This window comes from Myxocyprinus asiaticus, chromosome 28 (assembly GCF_019703515.2).
Source record: "Myxocyprinus asiaticus isolate MX2 ecotype Aquarium Trade chromosome 28, UBuf_Myxa_2, whole genome shotgun sequence".
Taxonomy (NCBI): Eukaryota; Metazoa; Chordata; class Actinopteri; order Cypriniformes; family Catostomidae; genus Myxocyprinus; species Myxocyprinus asiaticus.
This window is the reverse complement of record NC_059371.1, coordinates 29,017,021-29,043,028: the sequence shown is the minus strand read 5'-3', so window position 1 is coordinate 29,043,028 and position 26,008 is coordinate 29,017,021. Positions and strand designations below refer to the sequence as shown.

General features: G+C 37.7%; 2 protein-coding genes across 4 annotated transcripts; both read left to right on the top strand.

Annotated features, from left to right (window-relative positions):
- Positions 1-1,126: 1,126 nt before the first annotated feature.
- Positions 1,127-20,149, top strand: myt1a (myelin transcription factor 1a). Of its 3 annotated transcripts, none has more exons than XM_051660849.1 (23): positions 1,127-1,244; positions 5,666-5,757; positions 7,329-7,383; positions 7,501-7,531; positions 8,209-8,271; positions 8,351-8,586; positions 8,680-9,639; positions 11,294-11,428; positions 11,754-11,844; positions 11,958-12,077; positions 12,242-12,456; positions 12,948-13,153; positions 13,546-13,770; positions 14,068-14,219; positions 14,375-14,437; positions 15,129-15,197; positions 15,566-15,628; positions 15,821-15,904; positions 16,032-16,253; positions 16,927-17,018; positions 17,148-17,251; positions 18,465-18,608; positions 18,799-20,149. In XM_051660849.1, the coding sequence occupies exons 1-23, from the start codon at positions 1,220-1,222 to the stop codon at positions 18,940-18,942; spliced, it is 3,591 nt and encodes a 1,196-aa protein (XP_051516809.1). In that variant the 5' UTR covers positions 1,127-1,219; the 3' UTR covers positions 18,943-20,149. The 3 variants fall into 3 exon arrangements, with proteins under 3 accessions (XP_051516809.1, XP_051516810.1, XP_051516811.1); XM_051660850.1 differs by lacking the exon at positions 1,127-1,244 and adding an exon at positions 3,110-3,156; XM_051660851.1 differs by lacking the exon at positions 1,127-1,244 and adding an exon at positions 3,139-3,433.
- Positions 20,150-21,675: 1,526 nt separating this feature from the next.
- Positions 21,676-25,886, top strand: LOC127418983 (protein-L-isoaspartate O-methyltransferase domain-containing protein 2-like). The gene is made up of 6 exons (XM_051659951.1): positions 21,676-21,872; positions 23,411-23,726; positions 23,982-24,084; positions 24,207-24,378; positions 24,477-24,600; positions 24,886-25,886. Exons 2-6 carry the CDS (start codon positions 23,420-23,422, stop codon positions 25,308-25,310), a joined length of 1,131 nt encoding a protein of 376 aa, XP_051515911.1. The 5' UTR covers positions 21,676-21,872; positions 23,411-23,419; the 3' UTR covers positions 25,311-25,886.
- The last annotated feature ends 122 nt before the right edge of the window (positions 25,887-26,008 follow it).

Below are 26,008 nucleotides of genomic sequence, written 5' to 3'. Positions count from 1 at the left end.
TAAAATTCTCTTTTCATCAACTTTAAGGAAATATTTGTCCCTATCCATGGCATGTTTGCCCCGAGCCCTGGTTAATTTCATAAAAACATAAAAACAAAAGAGTCTGTGATGAGCCGTGGTTAACAGGATACCCACATGCATATGTCCATACTCTAAAACTCCTTGTAAATAAAGCTCTGAAAGCTTTTCACACTTTCTACAGGCCTGGTGTCCACTAAGTGTAGATGCCTCAATAAGCACCTCCCATACGTCCCATGGTCCCCCTCCTTACTCACCATGGCAACAGCAAGTGTGTGTGTGTGTGTGTGTGGGGGGGGGGGGGGGGGGTTCTCAGCATCATTATCAGCAGGCCCATCTGTCATGGGGGGTAAGATTCAGCTCATGTTAAGAGGCCTACATGTGCTCCAGCATTAACCCAGCACATATGCCTTCACACTGGGCTGACAGGGGAAAGGGTGGGGGAGAGGTGCACTAGAGAGCACAGATTGAGTTTGATAGAGAAAAAGAGAGCCTGATATGAGGGTATGAGGTTTGGTTGATTGATTAACTGATTTATAGACTAAGAGTTTAATTTGAGGAAAGAAAATGGCAAAACGTTACTAGTATGTTTGGAAATGTAACCAAACAAATATGCAAATAATATTTTAAAAAAAATGTAAACATGTTTCAAGCTTTAAGTGAAGTTTTATGCATGCACACACTCACTACTACATGATGTACAGTAGTTTCATATGCTCTGTAAGGATGTGAAGCAGACCTTTCAAAGATCTTAAAACAAGAAAGAGGGGACAAAATTTCAGTCTGTGCTTGGTTAATGTATGCTTTAAAATATGTAAGGAAATGCTAAATTACTTTTAAAAGTGTGTGGGGGGGACTTTACTGTGAGATATACATTTATAAAGTTAGACATTTAATTGACAAGAAAGTTTTAGCAATTCTAAGAAAAGAAATGGAATTCGCCATGACACATGACTCAAGGCGTACAAGACAACTTTTGTTTTCATTTTCAGAGGTCATTGTTTGGAACACTGGCTGTGAGGAGCGTCCTGATTGGCTGGTCTGGAGAACAAAGAGCATTCAGCCTGCCTCTGATTGGTGGACACAAACTTCACAAAGTAAGACCGCCCACCATTGTAAGTTTTCTTTAAAGTAACTTTCTCTGCGTTGAAGTTTAGTTGAGGAGTTTTGCGGTGTCAAAGGCAAAGTAATCACCGCAAAGATGAAGCTGTGTAAAACTTTTCTTGGTGAGTGCTGAACTTTCCTGTCCTTATGAATTTTTTTTTTTGCATGCAAAGCGTCAAATTAAGATCAGAGCCTGGTGCGCCGTGGTTTTCCTGATAGGGTTTGGGGTATGCGGAACTTTTCCCTGTTTTTTAATAATAATGGTTCACAATAGCCTACATTTAGCCGATAATTTAAAATGATAAGTTGAACAATTTTGTACAATGTTTGTTGTTGAATTCGCTGTAAGAAGGTTTATGTGCACTTGTAAGTACAATTGCTGTTTTGTTCCTTCTTTGTTTAGTTTCGTTTTAAGTATTGATATCAAATGTTGACTGAGTAGACCGGGAATCCATTCGAACTCTTTCGAAGTGCTCTGTTATTGACGAACATAAAGAGCTACTGACGCAGAGGCGGAAATTTTGTAACTCTACAATTTGCCAAACTAAATCCCTGTCCAGTCAGTTTTTAAACAAAGGCAACTTTTGTCTCCTGACTTCTGGCGTTTTAATACTTTTGTATTAGGGAGGGACTCGAACGAGTCCCTCTGGCTGTGGGTGATTCCAGGGTGTTCTCTTCTTATTCGCTCAGCTGGCATCATATATAATATTTATACACAGCTAGTGTCTGGCCAGTGGGAACAGACTGTGGCTTTAATTGTGTGCTGGGCCATCCATCTGTATGAAACTTTAGGATGAGGGGCGAACAAAGTTCCAGCTGGTAACCGAAGAACTGCGGTCTCATTAAATATGCAAAACTTTCAAAGGCTTGTGCCAGCTTCATGAATGATACGAAACTTTTTTTGAACTTCAGTAAACATTATTTATTTTTATTAATTTGTTTTAATCTAATTTTGTTTCCACTCGTCTGCGTTATAGAACAACTGCATTTAAGTTTATTTTTCTCTCGCTGTATTTTTCCACGTCTGGTGACGTAATTAGCTACATTAGACTACCTAATAAAATTCAAGATTATAGAATAATATTTATAGTTTACAGTTGACATTATACCGTGGATTCAATCCCCAAATGTCGACAGAACTCAATAAAACGCAATCTTTGCCATTTTCACTTTGCCCGCAGGTCTTTGGTTAAAATACATAAAAGTTTGCCGCAAACTTTAGAAGAAAACAAATGTATTTATTTATTTAATTTATTTTTTGCGCAGATCAAATTGATAATATATTCGACAAAACTAGGTCACGCTTTTAAACTACGCATGCTTTTGAAGCAACAAAAACGTGTCATTACGCAAGAAAAAATAGATCCATATTAAATCCTCGTAATCCTTTTAGTAGCAGAATTGTTACTCTCTCCAGTGCAGTGAATTATTACTGAATATTTTATTTAGGCTACTGATTATTATCGTGCACTGAATTCAACAATAGTCAGACGAATGATGTCTAGTCTCAAAAGATTTATGGGTATAAAAGCTTGTTTTGAAAATACATGATTGGGTCGTGAAACTAATGATCATGTCATAGTCAGTGCTTTCATCGTTACTGTGTTAAAAAAAAAAAAAAAAAAAAAAAACCCTGCGTTGCGCATTGTCAAATCAGAATCCTGCTCTTGTCCATGGTGCTGAAACAGCGCTGTGGTGGGTGCTGAACTTTCAACAAGATTCGGGAATACATAAAATGCCTCTAAATTGAATGTGATTTTGTAGTTTTTAAAATAATTAAATAAATTAGTATTGTTGTTGTTGTTGTTGTTTACTTTAGTCAAGAGACAGGCCTACAATAGCATGCTAACTTAGCTTACTACGCTGCTATATTGTACGTCAAATGTCAAACGAGCTCTGTGTGTATTTTTTATCGGGGGTGGGGGTCAATGGAGGCCCTCTCTCCATCTTGTGTTGTTGCTACATGTTTTACTATGATGATGATGTCACAGCACAGGGTAGAGAAGGGGTGGACAATGGGCCTGTGAGAGAAAGGTAAGTCAGTATCGTTCTCAGCGACAACGCGTATGGAGAAATGATTTTGGTAACATTTACGGTAACATTACCTGCCGATTTATGGATTTACGTGCCTTGTTTACAATATGAAGAGGATTCGGACTGGTCGTGGGCGAATTATTTAAGGTTTTTTACGGTAACAGCAAGAGACACTGTTTGAAGGGGAGGTACAACACTGAAGTTAACAGACAAGCGCCTACAAAGAGCAAGAGGCCGCTCGCCGAAAGACATCGTCAATGGGATACGTTTGCATATGGTATTTTTCCCTTTTATGGGATTTTGGACGCTGATTGGAAAAATGTGTATCAAATTCATATATATATATATTTAAGGTTTGCTCATTTTCATTTCCGTTACTCTTGAAGCCAAATGGACGCCGGACTTGTAATCTCTTAAAGAAGCAGTATCATTCCACCGTGTTTACATTTTAAGAAGATTTTGTCTTATTTTTGCTTGTTTGTGTGCAATAACTAGTTGTTTCTGGACACAGTCTTGTTGTGTATAGAGGACGCTTCCACAAGCCATTATAGTAACTGCATTGCCTATTGTGTCGTGTGTTTATTTCAAGAAAACCATGAACTTAGAAGGGCCTCTATTCCATCTATAACAACGTTATTTCTGCTTTTAAATTTCGATCTCTGTAGTGAATGAATCATCTAATGTTTTCTTAACATGATTAAAAAACAAAACATTCCTTATATAGGCTATACGCGCATATGAAACAGGCCATGCAGTGGAAGTTTAAAGGGAAGTTGATTAGAAGTTTGATCATAGCAGACTAAGTGAAAAATACATATGCAAACGCAATAGTCATTATAAACCTTTAGGCAACGGACAAGCAGCATATGTTTGGACCGCTGTCGAATTGTTTTCTTTTAATGATTTTGTATTGCGTGCGTTATTTACGCGAAACAAAACAATGCGAGCCATCTGTTTACGCTAGGCTAGGCCTACATAATACACTATTCAATTATCAGATAAGATTATCGCCTTTTCTTTCATTTGTCCATTCAAATAGCTTCGCTCAATTTACTGATGCTTATTTTTAAGTCCCCTATAACGTTATTGCTACATGAACAACATTTAGACTATTTTTGATAAAATAAATAAATAAACAGTCCGATTTATTCCTTTTGTGTTCTGCTGAATATTGTCTATCCACGAGGAAAGTGACAGCCAAGTTGCCTTTACTGCATCTTTTTTGTGGTAGTAGAGTAGTAGCTCGTGGGTTTACAGTGAAAGGCGGAGGGGTTTGGCTGATAGTAAATTAAAGGCGTGGTGTGCTCGGAAGAGGTTATGCGCAGCATCATGATGCTTCTTCGAAGCCAAAGGCCTGATGTGACAAAAGAGGCATAACTAATATTAGCCTGTACATTTTACATCCACGTGTAGCCTAAATTTGTGGCTAAGGGGCCGTTCACACCGAACGCGCCCTTGAGCTAAAAAAAAAAAAAAAAAAAAAAAAAAGCTGAACGCAATGCCACGAACGCAGGTGTGTCAAGACGCGTTTTTAACATTTGGAGTTCTTTTATAACACGGCATCTGATAAACGATTGTGTTAGGAACGCTAAAAAGACGCGTTGGGTTTGAACGGCCCCTAACTCCTATTCATAGATGCATAGGCCTATACGTACACATGGGGAATATTGCCATAAATATTTAACATTTTGATACTGTTTATTGTTATGCAAGGTTTTCAGCAAAAGCGCTAAAATCAATCTATAATCAATTGGCCTCTCATAAAATGGACACAGGACAATGAATTCTAAGAAAGGTTTGCGCCGCGTATTGCATAATTTGCGGCAAGTGCTGCAGTTGTTGCGGTTCTCTGGGGAATTCCCTCCTCGGTTACGTGTGTGAAGTGGCTGAGCACCAGGTGCTACTTAAAATGTCATCAGACTATGTGTAATGACGCCCTGATAAAAGCAGCTGGGTCCCTGTCGCATCTCTCGTCACCCACGATGTATATAATCAGCACCAGAGCCATGAAGGCACGCAGACTCTGTCAGACAATGATGTACTGCTGAAAGCCCCATTCATTGACCAAAGTGCATGTGTCCTCAGGGGGCTATTTAATGTTTGCTTCCAGATTAGGGATGTTCATCATTGATAGTCATCCCAAGGAAATTTATGTTTGCAATACTTGGGTGCGAGTCAGCATTACAGGCAAATATATGTTTGCTATTTCAGGAGCCCCAACTGCTCCATAAGCATCAGTTGGTGGGTTTGCATGGTGTTTCAGTTTTACTACACATTTTAAGCAAACTAAGATTTATAAAATGTCACAAGGCAATATTATCCTCGAGTCATGGTGTTAGAACTATAACTACAATATACACTGTAAAATGTTTCACTTATTGGTTTGCATAAGGCAGCATCAGCAACAAAACCAATTATAAAAATCTTACCTTTAAAGTGATGTGTATTCTATGTTTGGACATGCAAAATATCATACTAATACTCTGTTGTCTTCCTGCTCTTCCAACAGAGAATGAGTTCAGAGGGCAGCTGCTGAGCCAGAGGTGGACACGAGGGGACAGAATCAGCAGCTGTGAGAACAAAAGGAGTAAGAGAATAAAGGTGAGACAATATGTACGTGTGTGTGTGTGTACAGGTTTGGGTGGTTTATGAGGATATTTTTTTTTGGTTACAAACTGGTAATTACAAGGGTATAAATGTGGTTTATGAGGACATTTCTAGTGTTCCCATAATTCAAATCGCTTAAAAAACATACTAAACTATGTTTTTTTGAAAATGTAAAAATGCAGAACGTTTTTTTTTTTTTTTGTTGTTGTTGTTTTGTTTTTTTTTGTGAGGGTTAGGTTTAGGGGTAGGGTTAGGGTTAGGGGATAGAAACTATAGTTTGTACAGTATAAAAATCATTATTTCTATGGAGGGTCCTCATAAGGATAGCCGCACCAACATGTGTGAGTGTGTGGTTGTGTGTACTGCCAGTTCTCCATGAGCATAGTGGTGGAGTAGTTAAAGTTTTTATTGTCTCCTCACTAATAATAATAAAAAAAAAAACTAATTTAAAATTTAAAATTTGACTTTACTCAACTGATTAAGTAATCTGATTCCCTCAATTGAATTGAGTAACATCTCCAAACTTGTGTAATTAAGTTCACTAAACTTGGTGTTCATATAGAATTAACTCAACATATTAAGTTAAGATAACTTGATTTAAGTAGACTTAACTCAGACTTGCTATTTAAATATTGTTGTTTCTACTTAATAATTTTAGTTGAACTGACTTAAATTGAGATAACACAAAAATACAGCTCATCAAAAAAGTTTATTACCAATTCTAGGTAAATCATGAAATAAACTTAATTCTCCACTGAAATACATATATACCTGTACTTCAGAGTGAACTGAAGTAGAGTTAACAAAGTCCAACTTGACTAAAGGGGACACAGATCACCCTAATGGTGTCATCACATGAATCAACTGTTTGCAACAAAACAACATAAATAATACTACAAAAGAGCTAAAAACCTCTATGAATTCTCTCTCAGTTGTTTGAACTATTTACACTTAAAATCTTAAGTCTATAGATTTTTAAGAAAAATACGTTTATAGAACATAGATATTTGAGTTATGAGTCCAAGACTTTACATTTCAAGTAATGTTTAATTAAGACAAACTTAATTTTCCAGTAATGACAACATTAGGGTTTACAGTGTACCAAGCAGGCTAAAAGTATTTAATTTCAAACCTCCGATATTTGTTCTCGATCTATACAGTATATCTTTCTCTCAATATCTTTCTCACTCCCCTACCCATTTATTTTGTCTCATATTTCACTTCCCTCCCTCTAAGGGTTGTGCAATTCAAAGCAACTGATTAGATGTGCATTATTGATTGAGCTCCTTGAAAGCATTTAAAAGGATTGAGGGCTACTCTGATAAATTCAGATCAGATCAGATCAGATCTGGAGATAAAATCACAAGCTGTCTTATGGACTGAGTGTAAATTGATATCTGAAATGTATCTGTTTCAGAGATATGCAATTTGAAATACAGTGTAACAGTGAAATAATACAGAGATTTAGAGAATGGTGAGGGACATTGAGATTGTAAATATGTTACACATAGTAAAATACATTCTACATAGTAGTCCTATGACCATCTATGTGTATTTATTTCCAGATGAGCCAAGACGCAGATGATAAGCGGACAAGGACACGCTCAAAAGGCATCAGAGGTGAGAGCCACGTGAAACACATTTAATCTAGCAATCTAAAAAAAAAACATCTGTTCTCCTGGCATCTTTGTTGTCTTTTATTGACTTACAGAACTTTTATCTCTTTCCTCATTAAAGTTCCTCTTGAGCTTGTAGGACAAGAATACAGGTGAGAAAATTAGCTTTTGATAAAGAGGTCTGTAGATCTACGCCGATCAGCCACAACATTAAAACCACCTGCCTAATATTGTGTAGGTCCCCGTCATGCCACCATAACAGCGCCAGCCCGCATCTCTGAGATGATATTCTTCTCACCACAATTGTGCAGAGCGGTTATCCGAGTTACCGTAGACTTTGTCAGTTCGAACCAGTCTGGCCATTCTCCGTTGACCTCTCTCATAAACAAGGCGTTTCCATCTGCAGAACTGCCCCCCACTGGATATTTTTTGTTTTTGGCACCATTCTGAGTAAATTCTAGACTGTTGTGTTTGAAAATCCCAGGAGATCAGCAGTTACAGAAATACTTAAACAGCCCATCTGGCACCAACAATCATCCATGCGATTATCTAATCAGCCAATCGTGTGGCAGCAGTGCATAAAATCAAATATGCGTCAGGACCTTCAGTTAATGTTCACATCAACCATCAGAATGGGGAAAAAATGTGATCTCAGTGATTTGGACCGTGGCATGATTGTTGGTGGCATAAGGGGGACCTACACAATATTAGGCAGGTGGTTTTAATGTTGTGGCTGATCAGTGTATAGTGTCATTCATCTTGTTTAGAAAGATATGAGGTTAGTAAGGTTAATAAATGCAACAACGTAATTGAGCCTGTTGTTTTGTAGCTGCCCTACCCCAGGATGCGATGGTTTAGGCCATGTCAGTGGAAAGTATGCACGACACAGAAGGTTGGTAGTAAGAATTATGTCTGTCATAAATGCCAAAGAAAAATGTTTTTGTCTAACCTCTCGTCCCTCTCCCTTCCAGTGCATTGGGTTGCCCATTGGCTAAAAAAAGAAAACTTCAGGAGGCAGAAGAGAATCAACCAGCCTCTAAAAAGAAGCCCAACCCCCTTAAGCTGGCCATGGATGATGGGTTCAATGCAGACAGCGACACAAATAGTGAAACAGAAGCTAAAGACGAGGGGGCGGAGTCTGAAGAGGACACAGCTGATAAAGAGGTGGATGCAAAGGAAAAGACACCTACATCAGAAATAACAACAGGTGGCTTGATGGCTTATTTTATTTAAGGTTTTTAAACAAGAAATGCATGTGTCTCTTGACTAGTCTTTTAATTTGCATTTGTGCTTCGCTTAGTAGACAGTTCACAGTTGGACCGAGAAGAGAACAGAACACCTGTCCGAGACATGTCAAGTCCAGTGCAAGAAAGTGAGAAGGTGCAAGTCAATACTGAGGTCACATCCATCCAACAAATCACCATGGATACCGAGACTGAGGAGCTTCAGGTTGCCGCAGAGATTCAGGCTCGAGAGGAAGAGGTAGAGGAGGAAGGAGAAGAAATAACAGAAGAGGAAAGAGTGACACAGCAGCTGAAAGAGACTAAAGAGCCTGCACAGACAGTAGAGGAAGAAGAGGAGGATGAAGAGGAAGAAGGGGAAGAGGAAACACAATGTGTGAGCCAGAAGAACAACTCAGACCACCAGTACTACAGCGGAGACTTTGGAAAAGTCCTGACCAAAGAGATTGAGGAGACAGAGAAGGACAGTGAAGATGATTATGAGGAGGAGGAAGGAGAGGAGGAGGAGGAAGAGCAGGCCCTGGTACAAACTTCCAACTCCCTAATTGCCTCTGTCTCCACTGCTTCAGCTCAGGAATTAGAACCACACGTGATAACACAAAGCAACATAGAACCAGACCACCCTCTTGGTGAAGATGAGGAGGAGGAGGAAGATGATGAAGAAGAGAGAGATGACACATCGGATAAAGCCTCACACACTGTAGTCATCGAGCTGGGCTCGGAGGGAGAGGAAGAGGAAGAAGAGGAAGATGAAGGAGAAGAGGAGGAGGCAGATGAAGCAGATGATGAGGACTTAGATAGCATTTCACAGAGATCAGAGGTGACAGATGATTCAGAAACATATGACATGACAAGAGGGAACCTGGGACTGCTGGAACAGGCCATTGCACTAAAAGCTGAGCAGATAGGACACAGTTCTGAAGAGAGCCTCTCTCCTGAGCTGCAGCGCTACCACAGCTCAGAGGAGAGGATGAGTAAGGCAATGGACATCGCAGCTTGCAGAGGATACTATGGCAAAGGTGACAGGGAATGCTGAGCATCCTTGATTTCAGTGGGCAGATTGCATGCATTTAAACATACAATGCAATAAGCAATTTAGCCTACTGTCATCATGACAATATTATCCAAAATAGTCTTTTTCTTTATCAGTTTTGTGTCTTGTTTTTCGGTAAAAATACCCTTAAAGGAATATTCCGGGGTTAATACAAATTAAGCTCAATCTACAGCATTTGTGGAATAATTTTGATTACCACAAAAAATCATTTTGACCCATCCTTCCTTTTCTTTAAAAAAAAAAAAAAAAAAAAAATCAAAAATCTGGGTTACAGTGAGGCTCTTACAATAGAAGTGAATGAGGCCAATTTGTGAATGTTAAAATGCTCACTTTTTCAAAATAGCCACAAGACATAAACAGTATGCATGTAAACATCATTTTAGTGTGATAAAATCACTTACTAACCTTTTCTGTGTAAAGTTATATCCAATTTTACAACTTCGATGCCATGACAATGTAAATTCAACAAACCCTAAAATGACTGTGAAAATGACAATTTAAACAACTTTACAGCTCAAATAATACACACGTTTTAACAGAAGAATTAATGTAAGTGCTTTTATAAAATTATAAGTTTCACTGTCTTTAAACCCTTCAAAAATTGGCCACATTTACTTTCATTATAAGTGCCTCAGTGTAACCTCGATTTTTGCTTTTTTTTAAAGAAAAGGAGGGACGAGTCGAAATTAACTTTTGTGGTAATCAAAATGATGCTACAAATGCTGTCGATTGAGCTTAACATGTCTTGAGCATGGAATATTCCTTTAAGGAATACTACATTTTGTTAGATTTATGCTCAAAACAAGAAAAAAAATATTTGTCATTTTAAGGATTTTTTACTGGAAGACAAGACAAAATAACGATTAAGGCAATGAATTTTGCAGTGTAGCATAGTAGTTTACAATCATAAAGGTGAAATGTGTCTCATCATTTACTCACCTTGATGCCATCTCAGATGTGTATGACTTTCTTTCTTCACCAGAACACATACAAAGATTTTTAGAAGAATATCTCAGCTCTGTGAGTTCATACAATGCAAGTGAATGGTGATCAGACCTTTCTAGCTGCAAAAATCACATAAAGGAAACATAAAAGTAATCCATAAGACTCCAGTGGTTAAATTCATGTCCTCAGAAGCGATATAATAGGTTTGTGTGAGAAACAGATCAAAATTTAAGTCCTTTTTTTTTTACTCTAAATCTCCACTTTCACATCTGAAAGTCACATGTGGTGCCTGTTTAGTTTCACTTTTGCATCTGAAAGTGAAAGTAAAGTGGAGATTTAAAGTAAAAAAGGATGTAAATATTGCTCTGTTTCCCACTTACACCTATTATAGTGCTTCTGAAGACATGTACATAAAAACTGGAATCGTATGGACTACTTTTATGTTTCCCTTATGATTTTTAGAGCTACAAAGGTCTGATCAATATTCACTTGCATTATATGGACCCACAGAGCTGAGATATTTTTCTAAAAATCTTAGTTTGTGTTTTGCTGAAGAAATAAAGTCATACACATCTTAGATGGCATGAGGGTGAGTAAATGATAAAAGAATTTTCATTTTTGTATGAACTATCCCTTTAATCAGTTTTTATCTCTTCCTCTACTCTTGGACATAGAAGCTTCTAGATCAGAAAAGAAGGAAGTAAAATGCCCCACTCCAGGGTGTGATGGGACAGGTCATGTGACTGGACTATACCCACACCACCGCAGCCTTTCTGGGTGCCCACACAAGGACAGAATCCCTCCAGAGAGTAAGCATCGTCTTGCACTAGTACTACACTGCTACAAGAACATGGAGGGGTGTGTGGCCTCTCACATTGTAAAAAGTGGTAACCTGCAATTGTTACCTTAAGGATCTATTTCTGCTTGATCGAACCCCTTAAAACTACAGTACTTTGTTGGTGTAACCTAAAGTAATTAGGTTGATTCATTAATAATAAATAACACGTTTGACTTGAATAAAACCATTGATTTAGATGTTACCACATGAAGCATTTTTTTAGGTTACCTCAAAATCACAGCTTATATTTAAACATATTGCTTATATCAGTATACTAATGTGTCTGTTGGCCCTAGTCTTAGCAATGCATGAGAACGTACTGAAGTGTCCAACACCCGGATGCACTGGGCAGGGACATGTGAACAGCAACCGCAACACACATCGCAGGTACTGCATCCTTAGTGATATTAAACATTTAAAGCTTCAGTTTTTATTCACACAATTGCTTTTTTTATGTAACCATAACATTTTGTCTATTTTATTCTATTACTATTTTTTAGTCTGTCTGGCTGCCCTATTGCTGCAGCAGGGAAACACAAGAGCCTTGAAAAGCAGTCACAGCCTCAGACCTCTGTCAGTGATCCATCCACTGTTGGCTCAAACTCCGACAGAGTTCTCAGGTACGTTTTTTTCACCTTGTTTTAGCTCTATATCTAGATCCTCAATACATATAAGAGCTTGACATGTAAGCACTGTGAAAAATGTATTCTCAAGAAAAATTCCTAAGAAGGCTTGCTTTGAAACAATTTCAGAATGATCTCAAGAGCTCTCTTTTTTTTTGCAGGCCAATGTGTTTTGTGAAGCAGCTGGAGATCCCTCAGTATGGCAGCTACAGGCCCAATGCCATGCCAGCCACTCCTCGGGCCAATCTGGCCAAGGAGCTGGAGAAGTATTCCAAGGTGTCCTTCGACTATGCAAGCTTCGATGTGCAGGTGTTTGGCAAGCGCATGCTTGCCCCCAAGATGCCCACCAGCGAAACCTCACCTAAAGCCTTCAAATGTAAGCAAACCCTCATTCCTTTTAAAATAACCAATGTATTCTAAGAAAGGCATACAAAAGCCATCAGTCGATGGGTAGGTGACTTGAAATACTTTTGGAATGTTGACATCTCCTGTGGTGTGACCTGCTATATTCCATCTAAAACTATTGTAAACAGCATTTTGCTAATGCTTTTATAATTATTATGCATGTAGCTCTTATGAGCTCATATTAATTAAGAGACCACATGGAAAATTTGTATTTTAAAAAATGCATTTGTCACACAATGTGATTAAAAACAATGAAAATCTTAATGATCGGTTATAGCACCTAAGATATACACTTTTCCTTATACATTCAGATATATTTTAGCCTAAAAGCTTGATATTCAAAAAAAAAAAAAAAAAAAAAGTCCATGGACACATTATGCATCAACCACCCAGAAACGGAATGACATCATTTGCCCAAGTGAGAAGCTTACCGAATATAATACATGTTCTTATGTTGTACAGCTAAACCATTCCCTAAAGCCTCATCCCCAAGCCACAGTCTGTCCAAAAGCACCAAAAGCAGCTCCTCTTCCACCTCCAGTGGGTATGACTATACCCATGATGCCGAAGCCGCTCACATGGCCGCCACTGCCATTCTTAACCTGTCCACCCGCTGTTGGGAGAGGCCTGAAAACCTCAGCACCAGGCAGCCAGACCAGGGCAGCAAAGTGAGTACCAACCTCTCTATCTGTGTATGTGATTCAGTCTAAATGAAGGTTGAATTCCATTGCATTCACATCAAAATTACAACTAGAATTAAACTACATATTAAAGGGAAAGTTCACCCAAAAATTAAAATGCTGTAATTATGTACTCACCCTCGTATTGTTCCAAACCTTTATGACTTGACTTTCTCATTTTGTGGAACACAAAAGGTTGCATCAGTCACCATTCACTTTTATTGTATGGAGAAAAGATCTAATAAAAGTGAATTGTGACTGAGGGAACATTCAGCTTAACATCTCCTTTTGCATTCCAAGGTGGTTGTGCTTATTTTTAAGATAATTTACTTTTGTTTAATTTAATCCCTTTTATTTATTCACTGTTAACCTTTCTTTAGGACATGGAGATTAATGTAGATGAGAATGGCACACTGGACCTCAGCATGAAGAAACCCAAAAGGGAAGGAGTAAGGTCACCAGACCCATCCTCATCTTCATCATCATCTTCTCACCATCAAGGTGTCACCTCACCTCACTCTAGCCACACCTATATACAAGAAGAGTGGGAGGGGCCTTTGGACTACACCAAGTCAAACCGACAGAAAGAGGAAGAGCCAGATGAGGTAAATATCTTTCACTTTCATTCCTTTAGAGCATGTGTAAGCAAGACAAGTTGATACATTCTCACTTAAACAGATATGAAATTTCTGTCATTATTTACTCTCCCTCATGTTTTTCCATTCCTGTGTTTGGAACACAGAAGAAGATTTTTGTAAATACATTTAAAAAGGTTATCTAGGCACAATGTTAGCATCAGTCACCATTCACTTTCATTGTATTGCAAAAAAAAAGGGAATGGTGACTGAGGCTAACAGAGTTTTGCATCCATTTGACATGTTTTGATATTCCCATGTCCTTAGGTGGAGTACACCATAAACTCATATGCCTCCTCTGATGAAGATGATGATGCCACTCAGGAGAGCCTGGAGGACAGGAAGTACCCTGGTGAAGTCACAACCTCCAGCTTCAAGGTCAAGATCCAGCCCAAGGACTGCAAGAAAGAGGTCTTGTTGTAAGTTTCCTCTACCACGCTTATATCACTAAAACCATTTGGCACACAATGACAAAACACATCTCTGAAGCTAAAGTTTTTACCTTTAGTTTCTGGCAATGGTTAGTTAATCTTTTAAGCAGTATTACAGTAATGCTCTTCTCCTCTCTCCTCAGATGTCCCACCCCTGGTTGTGATGGCAGTGGACATATTACTGGGAACTATGCATCTCATCGCAGGTATGGCAGATGCTATGACACATTCTTTTTGGTCTGATCAGCACCATTTCTGTTTTCTTTTTGCTTGCTTTCTGTTTTCCTCTCTCTAAACCAAACTCTGTACTGACACCTTACAATTTCTATGCTCTGTAGCATTGAACCTGTACAGTGACCTATAGGGTCAGGCCCACACCGCAAACAAATGCTATTTACTTTCATGCATTTAGCATGCACTCTAATTTTTATTTTAACATTAGCACTAGGTTTTCTAAAGTAGCGATACAAGCTGACAAATTTATTCACTGCATCCATGACTCTAACCAACAGTCACCCAAGTCTCTTTAGTTAACTAACTCTTTATTCATTGTTTTCCTGAGTTTTTCTTATAAACTTTGCTTTTCTTATAAACTTCCCACTCCAATAACAGTCATAATCAGCTAAACAAAATAGCTGTGCTATGCAAAACACATAGTCATATTCAAAAGACATCCAAATATATAAATAAATAAATAATAATAATAAAAAAGATTATTGGCTTTTATTAAATATTCCTTTGAATAAATCAACTCACATATACAGTCATAAATGTACGGAGCAATAAAATATTTCCCTTCAGTCTTGAATTAAATCTCTGTTAATCTTGAATTAAATCAGTCTTGAATTTCTTCTTCCCTCTATTCTATCTTCCTGCTGTTTTTTCACTGCTCTTCAGTCTCTCTGGTTGTCCCCTTGCTGATAAAAGTCTTCGGACCCTCATGGCTGCCCACACTACTGAACTCAAGTATGTCTGTGCTCTAAATTTTCCTCTAATGAATCCTTACCACATTTGACTGATTACTGCTACTAAACACTGTTTACTGAGTACTGTCCTTACTGAATACTGTCCTTGCAAATGACAGTTGCGATTGTCTCTTTTGCTGGTCACTCGTGCATTTTGAACCAGTAATCACTTTACATTTTTAAAGATAAAAACAGTATACTTTCCTGGTATTGTGTCTCCAACTAGCTGAGACAAATGCTGAAACTCAAATGTTTGTTTAGACCTTCAGTATGATCATTTGTGCAGTGTCTTATTGATCTGAGCTTTGCCTGTGATATTTAAACAATATGTTTCCGACACTGACTTCTCTCTCCCTCTGTGACTTCCAGATGCCCTACCCCAGGTTGTGATGGATCAGGCCACATCACTGGAAACTATGCTTCCCATAGAAGGTATATTACTTAGAAATATTACATCACCTCTTCCCCAAAAGACCTCTTCAGGAATAATGTCCCTTATTTGCATCATTCAAGATGCACTTTTGGGTTTAGTGTCAATCTTTGAAGCTATCCTCTGTCAGCGTGAACAAATAGGTCAAACTGCTTATGTAGAAACATAATACATTTTACATTTCTCTTTTGCAGTCTTTCTGGATGTCCACGTGCCAAGAAGGGAGGAATCAAAACCACCCCAACTAAGGATGACAAGGAAGACTCTGATCTCCTAAAGTAAGTATTTGTGCAAAAAAATCTGTTTCGCTGTAAAAAAATAAACCCTAATGGATTAACTGAGCGCAGTGCAGGTCTATAGAGTATACCAAAACTGACTGCCAGTTCATCACTTACCTCTCTACAGGTGCCCCGTGCCAGGTTGTGACAGTCTGGGGCATATCAGTGGGAAATACGCCACCCACCGCAGTGCCTACGGGTGCCCACTGGCAGCACGCCAGCAGAAAGAGGGCATGTTAAATGGCACACCGTTCTCCTGGAAGGCCTTCAAGTCTGAGGGCCCAACCTGCCCCACTCCAGGATGTGATGGATCAGGACATGCCAATGGCAGCTTCCTCACTCATCGCAGGTACATAAATGACCAAAGAACATTTGCAGATATATACGGATAAGAAGACACAATCTTTCCAGCTTTAGTCCGGTCTTTGGTTCATTATAGTTAAAGGGATAGTTCACCTAAAATGAAAATTCGGTAATCATGCACTCACTCTCTTGTTGTTCCAAAATCTGTATGACTTTTCTTTCTTCCATGGAACACGCAAGATGTTGAATCCTGCATGACAGCCTCAGTCTCCATTCACTTACAATGAAAGTGAATAGTGACTGAGGCTGTCATTGTGTCCAACATGTACTCCTGGGGTCCATGTAAGAAGTAACGTGATGGGGGTTTGGGACAACATGAGAGTGAATAAATGAGGACAGAATTTAAATTTTATGATGAACTATCCCTTTAAAGCCTATCATGGTTTCATACAGAGACCATATATTAGAAGCCAGGCTTACTGTTTTTTTTTTCTTTTTTTTTTCTCTAAACTAGAAACATATGAATAGAGTTTTCTTGGAAAAGCTACATTAATGCATATGTTTTGCAATATATGGAATGATATATATATATATATATATATATATATATATATATATATATATGACTTTATGGAATTAGATTAAGGCTTATTAAATGTCATGTAATCTCACAATAACAAGTCTTTTTTTATATCTTGTTCTATCATCTGTTCCTACAGTCTATCAGGTTGCCCTAGAGCTTCAGCTAACAAGAAGCGAACTAGGTTCCCAGGAGATGATTACATTAGCAAGAAATTCAGGGCAAGTGATGGTAAGCTCAAATATCAATACGTTCTCTGAGTGAGTTGTTTTCTTCTTCACTTCTCTCCTCCTCAATATGTTTTTTTTTTTTTTTTTAGTGCTCTTTATTAAAGTATTTATTGTTTTTATCTCCCCTCAGTTCTCGACAATGATGAAGACATAAAACAGCTGAACAAAGAGATCAATGAGCTGAATGAGTCCAACTCTGAGATGGAGGCAGACATGGCCAACCTCCACACACAGGTCTGCTTTGACCAAATACATACTCATTTCAATGCAAGTACAAACAAAGACAAATATGCAATTCTCTTAGTTCCACACAAAATGCCTATATGGCTTATATGTGATCTGTGCATTTAATATCTAGACAAGCAAGCATTTTTGTGCTGTTACATTTTCATAAATGAATCCAGTTTTCAGTGATGGAAAACAGTTTTCTGTGTTTATAGTCCACCCACCCCTGCTGCAGTCCATTATGCACTGATGTCTAATTGTCTAAAGGTGTTGCAGAGATTACATCATTGTTTACAAAAGTTAAATTTTTAGTGTGCTCAGTAGTCTAACACTGCTCGTCAATGTCATTTGATATGGCCAAGCAAATCAAAGAAGTTGGGACTCACTTTTCATAGAAGCTAAATGGGAGCTAAACAGGAATTTAGTGGATTAATCCAGCGCCACGTTTCAGCGCGGCCAGCAGTTCAGATGAAGAATTTTTAGCACCATGTAAGATTTAAGTATCTCCTGTAACTAAACATGCAATATTTGCCTACTATTATATGGTAGAAATGTTGTATAGACTGACAGTAATTTCTAAGGATGCAAACTACTCACCTTTTGGCGAAATTCGCCGTTATGATGTCATGTACAGTGCGTAATTCATAATGTCATTCGTAATTGTGAATTTAAAAACATTAATGGAGTAGTTTTCAGCCTATCAGGAATAAAATGTGGGAATATTGTGAATGAATTGAATAAGTGTGGTTATCTGGCTAGGGTTTGAAGTAGTCTTTTAGAAAATTCACTTGACATTGTCTTAGAAAATTATACATAAAATTCAAAGTAGGAGAGTTATCACCTGCAGATTTGAACTAGAACATTCTAAGACCTGTGGCTTTGTCTGCATTGTGAAAATATTATTTACAAAAAAAATGTACTGTACAATCATTTTGCATTTATCTATTTTCACAGTTTTCTTCATGACTTTGGTTATGGCCTAGTTAGAGGGTGCAGTATAATGATGCTATTTGCAATACTTATATATTCAGCTTTATTCTGCTGAAAATATGAGGATAAAAGAAGACCTGATATGTAAACTTCAAACCTTTGCATATTTTGTATAAACATGTTCCTTAGCAACTGTCTGAGTCATATTGATGGGTTCTGTTCATCACAGGGATGTACCCCATAGCTTGATTTTGGACCTGCTGATTATTCATGTATTGCCATCCCTATGTAGATCTCATCAATGGAGAAGAACCTCAAGAGCATGGAGGAAGAGAATAAGCTCATAGAGGAGAAGAATGAGGCTCTGTTCATGGAACTATCAGGCCTGAGCCAGGCTCTTATCCGCAGCCTTGCCAACATCCGTCTACCACAGATGGTCAGTCCTCTTGCTGCCTATTACCTTTTAATGACTAAGTCCAGCACTCACAAATATGGTTCAGTCAATTGAAACATCAGAGCTAACCTTTAAAATGTTTTTACAAAAAGGGACAACTTTTTCCCCACTCTGATACATCGAAATGAAGCAATAAAATAAATACTAACTGTAAATTTATTGTTTACCACAGCAAGAGCCAATCACCGAACAGAATTTTGACACCTATGTGGACACGCTGACCCATATGTTCACCGATAAAGAGTGTTATCAGAACCCAGAGAACCGAGCCCTACTGGAGTCGATCAACCAGGCTGTTAAAGGCATTGAGGTGTGAGCATAGGAGAGGCAGCTTCAAGACACTGTGGGTTGAATAACCAGACCAACAATGTTAAAATACCGTATAAGGACATTCAGGTTTTGTATGCGGCTCCCTCTACAATGAGGAAGTGCCACAAGACCTGTGGAATTCAGAGAAAAGGACCAAATTCAGAATTCAAATTATGCTGCTTAGCCATTTTGATGAGACATAATATCCTTTGCCTGTTAAACCAAGCTGGCTCTTCTTCTTTTGGGGTATTTTTGGAGTAAATAATTTGTTACGGTTTTATAGAGCAACTCTCACCGACACTGATCTGCCTTTCTTACTTCCTTCAGTGCATGGAGGTTGCCGTGAACAATTAGTCATGAGATTGTTGTGTGTTTGTGGGGGTGAGTCTTATGTGTGTATGCGTAACAGAGTGTTTTATGTGTAATGTCCGAAGGTGAATTCACAATTTGTGACCGGCCTATACAAAATATGATTAGTATGCAGCACTGCTCCATTTGAACCCTGTATGATAATGTTGTCTCATATTTGGTGTAAAAGTGCTCCTGTTCCATTCAGTAATATTTATTGTATTTGAGAACATAGATATTGCACTTCCATGAATAGTTTGTAGTTTCATTGTCATGTTATTATTGTAATTATTTTTATTATTATTATTATTATAACAGCTATTTAAATTGGGCCCTTGAAATGTAAGTTTAATTTATTATTTATTTTATTCATGTTAAGGTTTATTTTGTTTATTTATTAATCAGTGTCTATTTATGGACTTAATTTATTTCACAAAACAATATTCTATACACAGCTTTTAAACAGTTATTAAGAGGAGACATTGCCCTCTGTGTTGTGAAAGAGGCAATATTTTAAGAATATCAACTGCAAACTGTTTTATAAACCTTTCTATTTCTTTTAAAGACAGAGATTTATAATCTCTTTTTTTAAGTGCAAATATTTTCTACCTAACAATATTTTATATTGTTTTTTTAATATTCTCCTTTATTTAATGAGTTCTGTTTTCCATAAAAAAGTATTTTGACACCCTCCAGAGAGAAGTGGGTTGAACAGATATGATGTATTTATTGTTATTTATTTAGTATTTAAGAACAAATTGACTGGAGATCTTGATGCATATTTATTTTGTAAATGTCTCTATGTTAGTGATTGCTGCATATGGATAGTCTTTGCCCATGTTGTTGATAAAATAAATGGGAATTCTATCACCTACAACAGAGCGTAAGTCATTTGAACAACTTTATTTTGACTTGTCATGACTGTGTAATTACAGACGTGTAAATTCTTGATCCAGCATTCAAATACTTTAAGACATCGGTCAGTCCCTAAGATTTTTTTAATTCTCTGTGACATTTATCAAACCAAAGATAAAAAACAAACCAAAAATTCCTCAGTAGAATACTTGGCTGATATCTATTGGATACAAAGTGATTCAATTCAGTTACACTTTGTGGCTTATGAAGACATTTTAATTAGGGCTGTCAATCGATTTACATTTTTAATTGAATTAATTACATGGTGTTCCGATTAATTAATCGCAATTAATCACATATAGAAATATTTGCTGAGAAAGCTCCTCAAATAACAATAATTCAATAATGATTAAATAATTATAAAGTTTATATCTACATTACATTATTGTGGCAGAGGAGTTAAGCATTGATAAGACAATACAAAAAGCGGCTTTAGAATCCAATGTATTGTTTATTTGCATATTATTGAACAAAAGCCAATCATAAGCCTACAGTTCACAGCAATCCATTTTACAAGTGAATTTGTCAATCAGTCAGAGATTTATTATGAAGGCTTGTCTAAGGACGAAATGTGCACCTGCGCCAGACGCTTTTGGAGCATCTCACTTTGGTTGCTTCGCATCATAAACATACCAAATTTTTTAGGTCGCTATAATATAGTTTAATACTTAGAAAAACACGTCTTTTACACTTATGCATTTGGCAGACGCTTTTATCCAAAGCGACTTACAGGGCACTTATTACAGGGACAATCCCCCTGGAGCAACCTGAAGTTAAGTGCCTTGCTCAAGGACACAATGGTGATGGCTGTGGGTATTGAACCAGCAACCTTCTGATTACCAGTTATGTGCTTTAGCCCACTAAGCCACCACTACTCACGTCTTGGTTCGGATTTGCACTCCATCAAGCTGGGCTTGAACGCAATAACGCATCCTGGTCTTGTGTTTTCTGCTGAAGGGAAGGTTTGTTCTCTGTATAAGCTGCGCATTGTCTATCCAGCTGAAGTTTCGATTACGGCCCCTGGAGAAAACAGGTGGTACTTCAAGCTTGAATTTCTCAGGAATCTTCATTACCGCCTGGGTACATGATTAATTGCGTTTTTTTTTTAACTCGTTATTTGTTATATAATTAATCAAACTGAATTAATGCGTTAAATCGACAGCCCTAATTTTAATACAACTAATTTAAATTCTGAAAGCTTAATAAGGGTTGTATTTGCATTTTGACTACATTTCTATCAAGCCCAGTCTTCAGTTTTCATATAAACGACTTAGAATTTACATCAGATTATTATAATGTGCTCACATTTTTTTTTAATGCACCATTTCTAAATAGGCTACTTATCAAGGCCAATAATACGGGAGATTATGAATGTCATAAAATAATATTATGGCTAGTACAGGACTCCATGTGCTCCATGGCCCATATCTTTGTTTGTGTGTGTGACGTCACTGAGTCAGCTGGCCAATATTTACATCACGCGCAGCTCGCAGTGAACGTTTATGGGAAGAAACCGAGACAGTTTGGAAACAACAGGAGACATTAAACCGAATGGAGAGCATCGACAGACCGTAGTTTGAGTTGTTCAGTCAGGAGATTCAGCTTGGTCGACTGTTGATCGTCGGGGTGTTTCCCTTGACCCCCCCCCCCTTCATTTTGACTACTTTTTCGCAGGTAAGGCGATTATTATGAGTCGTGATCACTGTACTACAGTTTCATTGTGACTTGGTGATATAATGATAAATTCTAGGTTAGTAAATGATATGATGCCAAACTATAGCATGCACAATAACGTCATATGATTATTTTATATACTGAGATTTCATTTATTACTTCATGTCTAACTGTATTTTAAAGAATGCCCGGATGTTCACCAAAACATGTGGCAGTGCACAATAATAAGCGTTCGTCAGCAAATGGCGCAGCTGCATTGAACGAGCGGTGATTGGTGGGGAACGTTTCTCACATCTATAGTTTCTGCCAGAGCGTCTCTGGGGAAGCTTTAACTTTCCAGAAAAGCGGCACAGCGCCACCATACGTTAACTGAAGTATTATTTACATATTTGCAGTTTTGTTTAACCCGAAAGGATTTTGACAATTTTGCCATTGAATGAATACCACTGGATATACAAAATGGATATGAAACCAAACTTGAAGACAAATAAATTAAGACAAAAAGTATTTCTGCAGCTTTTTGTCAACTTAGTATAAGTTCATAGTTAAAGGTTTTCCCTATCATTTAAATTGTTTTACTTCTAAGAAATTATTTGTAATTTTGAAACATATGTATAAAATCATGAGCACTCACATGAGATGAAGTCATGTCAGTAACCTTATAAAAACTGTTTTATTTTACTTGGAGAGGGTCCCCTCATGGGGGCTGCCATGTTAGGATCACATGACCAGCCAAATACTTTTCGCTTAATCTCAGTAACCGCCCTGTTATTGGACACTTTCACGCTTGGATTTAATTAATCCTGGGTGACCATGAATAGTGAATTTCAACAATGCCACCAGTAATTAAAAACTATTGCATTGATCTGAATGATGCTGGATCCATGCCCTGGGTGTCAGTGCAATCTAAGAGGACATATTAAAAAATGTCTGAATGCATCTTTAATGTGATGAACTAGCCTAGAACTCTGGTTGCTCTGCTAGGACACATGTGTGAACTTGAGGGGAACTGACATCATACATTCATGAAAAATTACCTTGTGACGACCAGTTGGTTAAATGTAATTGCTAAAATGGCGAGGTTATTTAGTTGTTAAATAGTAAAAAGTGAATGTTTTGGAGGCATACAAAATACATTTTTTGTCATTTTTGGAATAAGTTCCCTTTAAATTGAGATTTTCAACCAAATTTTTTATGAAATTGCTTATTCCTGTTTAAACGTTATTAATCATGATTTAGCTCCAGGTGTTATCTCTGGGATGCCAAAAGATTTTGCATCAAAAACCGAGAAAATATTCAGATCTTACCAGGACTGTTGCTTGAAATCACAGGGCTTGGGTCAAAGTTTTTTAAATTTGTATAAATATATATGAAGATTTATTTTTTAGAGTACCACAACAAACAAGAAACATGGATGTTGATCAACTCAGCTTTATGAACTTCTCAAATCACAAATAAATATGAAGAATGTTTCCAAATTTATGTGCACACTTACTGTATATTCCTTCCTTTTTCTCCTTCTGTTTCCCCCCTAACAGAGAGCTAAAATGGGAGGTGCAGTCAGTGCTGGGGACGACAATGACGAGTTGATTGACAACCTTAAAGAGGCCCAATACATTCGCTCTGATCTGGTTGAACATGCCTTTAGGGCCATTGATCGTGCTGACTACTATCTAGAGGAATTCCGTGACAGTGCATACAAGGACCTGGCCTGGAGACATGGCAACATCCATCTCTCTGCACCCTGCATCTACTCTGAGGTGATGGAGGCCCTAGACCTGCAGCCTGGCCTGTCCTTCCTCAACCTGGGCAGTGGCACAGGCTATCTTAGCACAATGGTGGGACTTATATTGGGTCAGTTAATACAGAATCTGGAAGCTGTAGTTTTGTTCTGCTTATTTTGGCTAATTTAAAGGTAGTTTACAAATCACATTGACAATGACACTGCTGACCTGATCAGCTGACCAGCTGGAATCAGAGTGATGTTTTAAACATATGGTGGCATTATTATTATTATAATTATTATTATTTTTTTTTTTTAGGTTTGTTGTTGCAGTAACAAATTAATGGTTGTACTTGCTATGTGATCATTGACTTAATCTGTTTCAGGGCCATTTGGTGTTAATCATGGTGTTGAATTACATGAAGATGTTATAGAGTATGCTTACCAGAAGCTGGACTTCTTCATTAAGACAAGTGATAGTTTTGACAGGTGCAGTAAGTTTATCTTTTGTTATAAAAATGTGTCTACACACTCACTCCCTTTTCTAGAATGAAAAATGGTCTATCATTTCTGTATCTGAGACACTGGTTATGGAGATCTTTTTGCTCTAGGTTTGAATTCTGTGAGCCCTGCTTTGTGGTGGGAAACTGTCTGGAAATTGCCCCGGAAATTAGGCAGTATGACAGGGTTTACTGTGGCGCTGGAGTCCAGAAGGAACATGAAGAATATATGAAGAAGTTGTTGAAAGTTGGGGGTATCTTAGTACTGCCACTGGAAGAAAAGGTGAGTAATCAAAACTCAAACCAGTCTTTACAACACACTTGACCTCAGGTAATCCAAGAGAGATATTTGTTGGTCAATATGTTTCTTATTTGTTCTAGCTCACTAAAATTACTCGGACAGGATACAACACATGGGAGACGAGAAAGATAATCGCTGTGTCCTTCGCACCACTTGTGCTCCCTAAACACAGGGAAAATGGCAACCCTAGAGCAGTGTCCCTACGTAAGTCACCTATTGGAATTGGTCTACACGTAGTGTATACTACAGTACAATGTTACGAGATCCGTGTATATGCTTGAATTCAGTCTAAAAGTTTCAAACTGTGAATATCTGTTTCAAGCAATGATAAACCTTTGTTTAAGGTGCAAATTGGGCTTCATTCATTAAACAAGACTGATGCAACAATTTACATTAGTGTAGTATTATGAACAATTTTCACACATTTTTTATGTGTTTGTTTGTTTCATGAATGAGGCCCATTGTCTGTATGTGTTGTTTATTACCCAGCTGTCATATTTGAGGTGCGGAGTCTCCAGGATTTGGCACGTATCACCATTCGTCACAGTCTAAAGAAAGCTGGGTCTGGATCCTTGGCCCTACTCATGAGAACTGCATTCAAGCAGAGAAATCACTTGAAGCAAAAATGGGAGCACCACGATTCCGCTCTACTTACCAATAGTTATTTATTCATGAGCCGCATGATCGCTGGACCCATGGATAACAACAACAACCAGTCATCGACAGACAATGAGGATGAAGATGAAGACTGCAGGAGGGTTTGTGAACAAGGGGAGGAGAAAGAGGATGGGAGGAGAAAAGAGGGCAGTGTTTTGGTGATAGAGACTCCAGTAAACCTTTTGAGGGAGAGGATACTCAGTCTGCCTTTGCCAGAGCCTCTCAAGATTTATGTTCTTTACTACAGAGAGAAGTAGACCCCACTTACCACATAGTCTTAAGTTACAACTACTCACAGGTACCTTACACTGTCACTATCAACCACTGTCAAGAATCCATGGCTGTTTAGTCACCTATTTTATTTAAAAAAAAATCAAGTCATCATTTCTTATTGCCAGCTTCTCTTAAAGGGATAGTTTATACAAAAATTAAAATTATGTCATAATCTACTTGCCCTCATGTTATTTATAACTAAAAATGTCTCACGTGGGACACAAAATTAGATGTTTCAAGGAATATCGCAGACCATCTTCTCAATACAGTGGCAGTGGATAGTGCCTCACTAAAGCTTAAAAAATAAAAAATAATTTTTTTTTTTTCACCAAATCAAATAATATAAGTTCATTATCGGATCAGCTCTGGCATCGTATTCTAAGTCTTCTGAAGGCAATAGGTTTTGGTGAGAAACAACCCAAAAAATAAAGAAGAAGAAAAAAAGAAAGATAGTCAGACAGGTTTGGAATGACATGAGGGTGATTTAACTATAAGAGAATTAATATTTTTGGGTGAAATATCTCTTTAATTAATATGAAGTTTCAAGGTAACAACCACACTGTCCTGGCCGCCTTACCTATAAGATTGTACCACTCTGTTCTTTTACATTATTCAAAATTATTTGACTGAGAGACACACATACATTTTATAACATCATGTCTGGATTTAGAGTCAAGAGAAC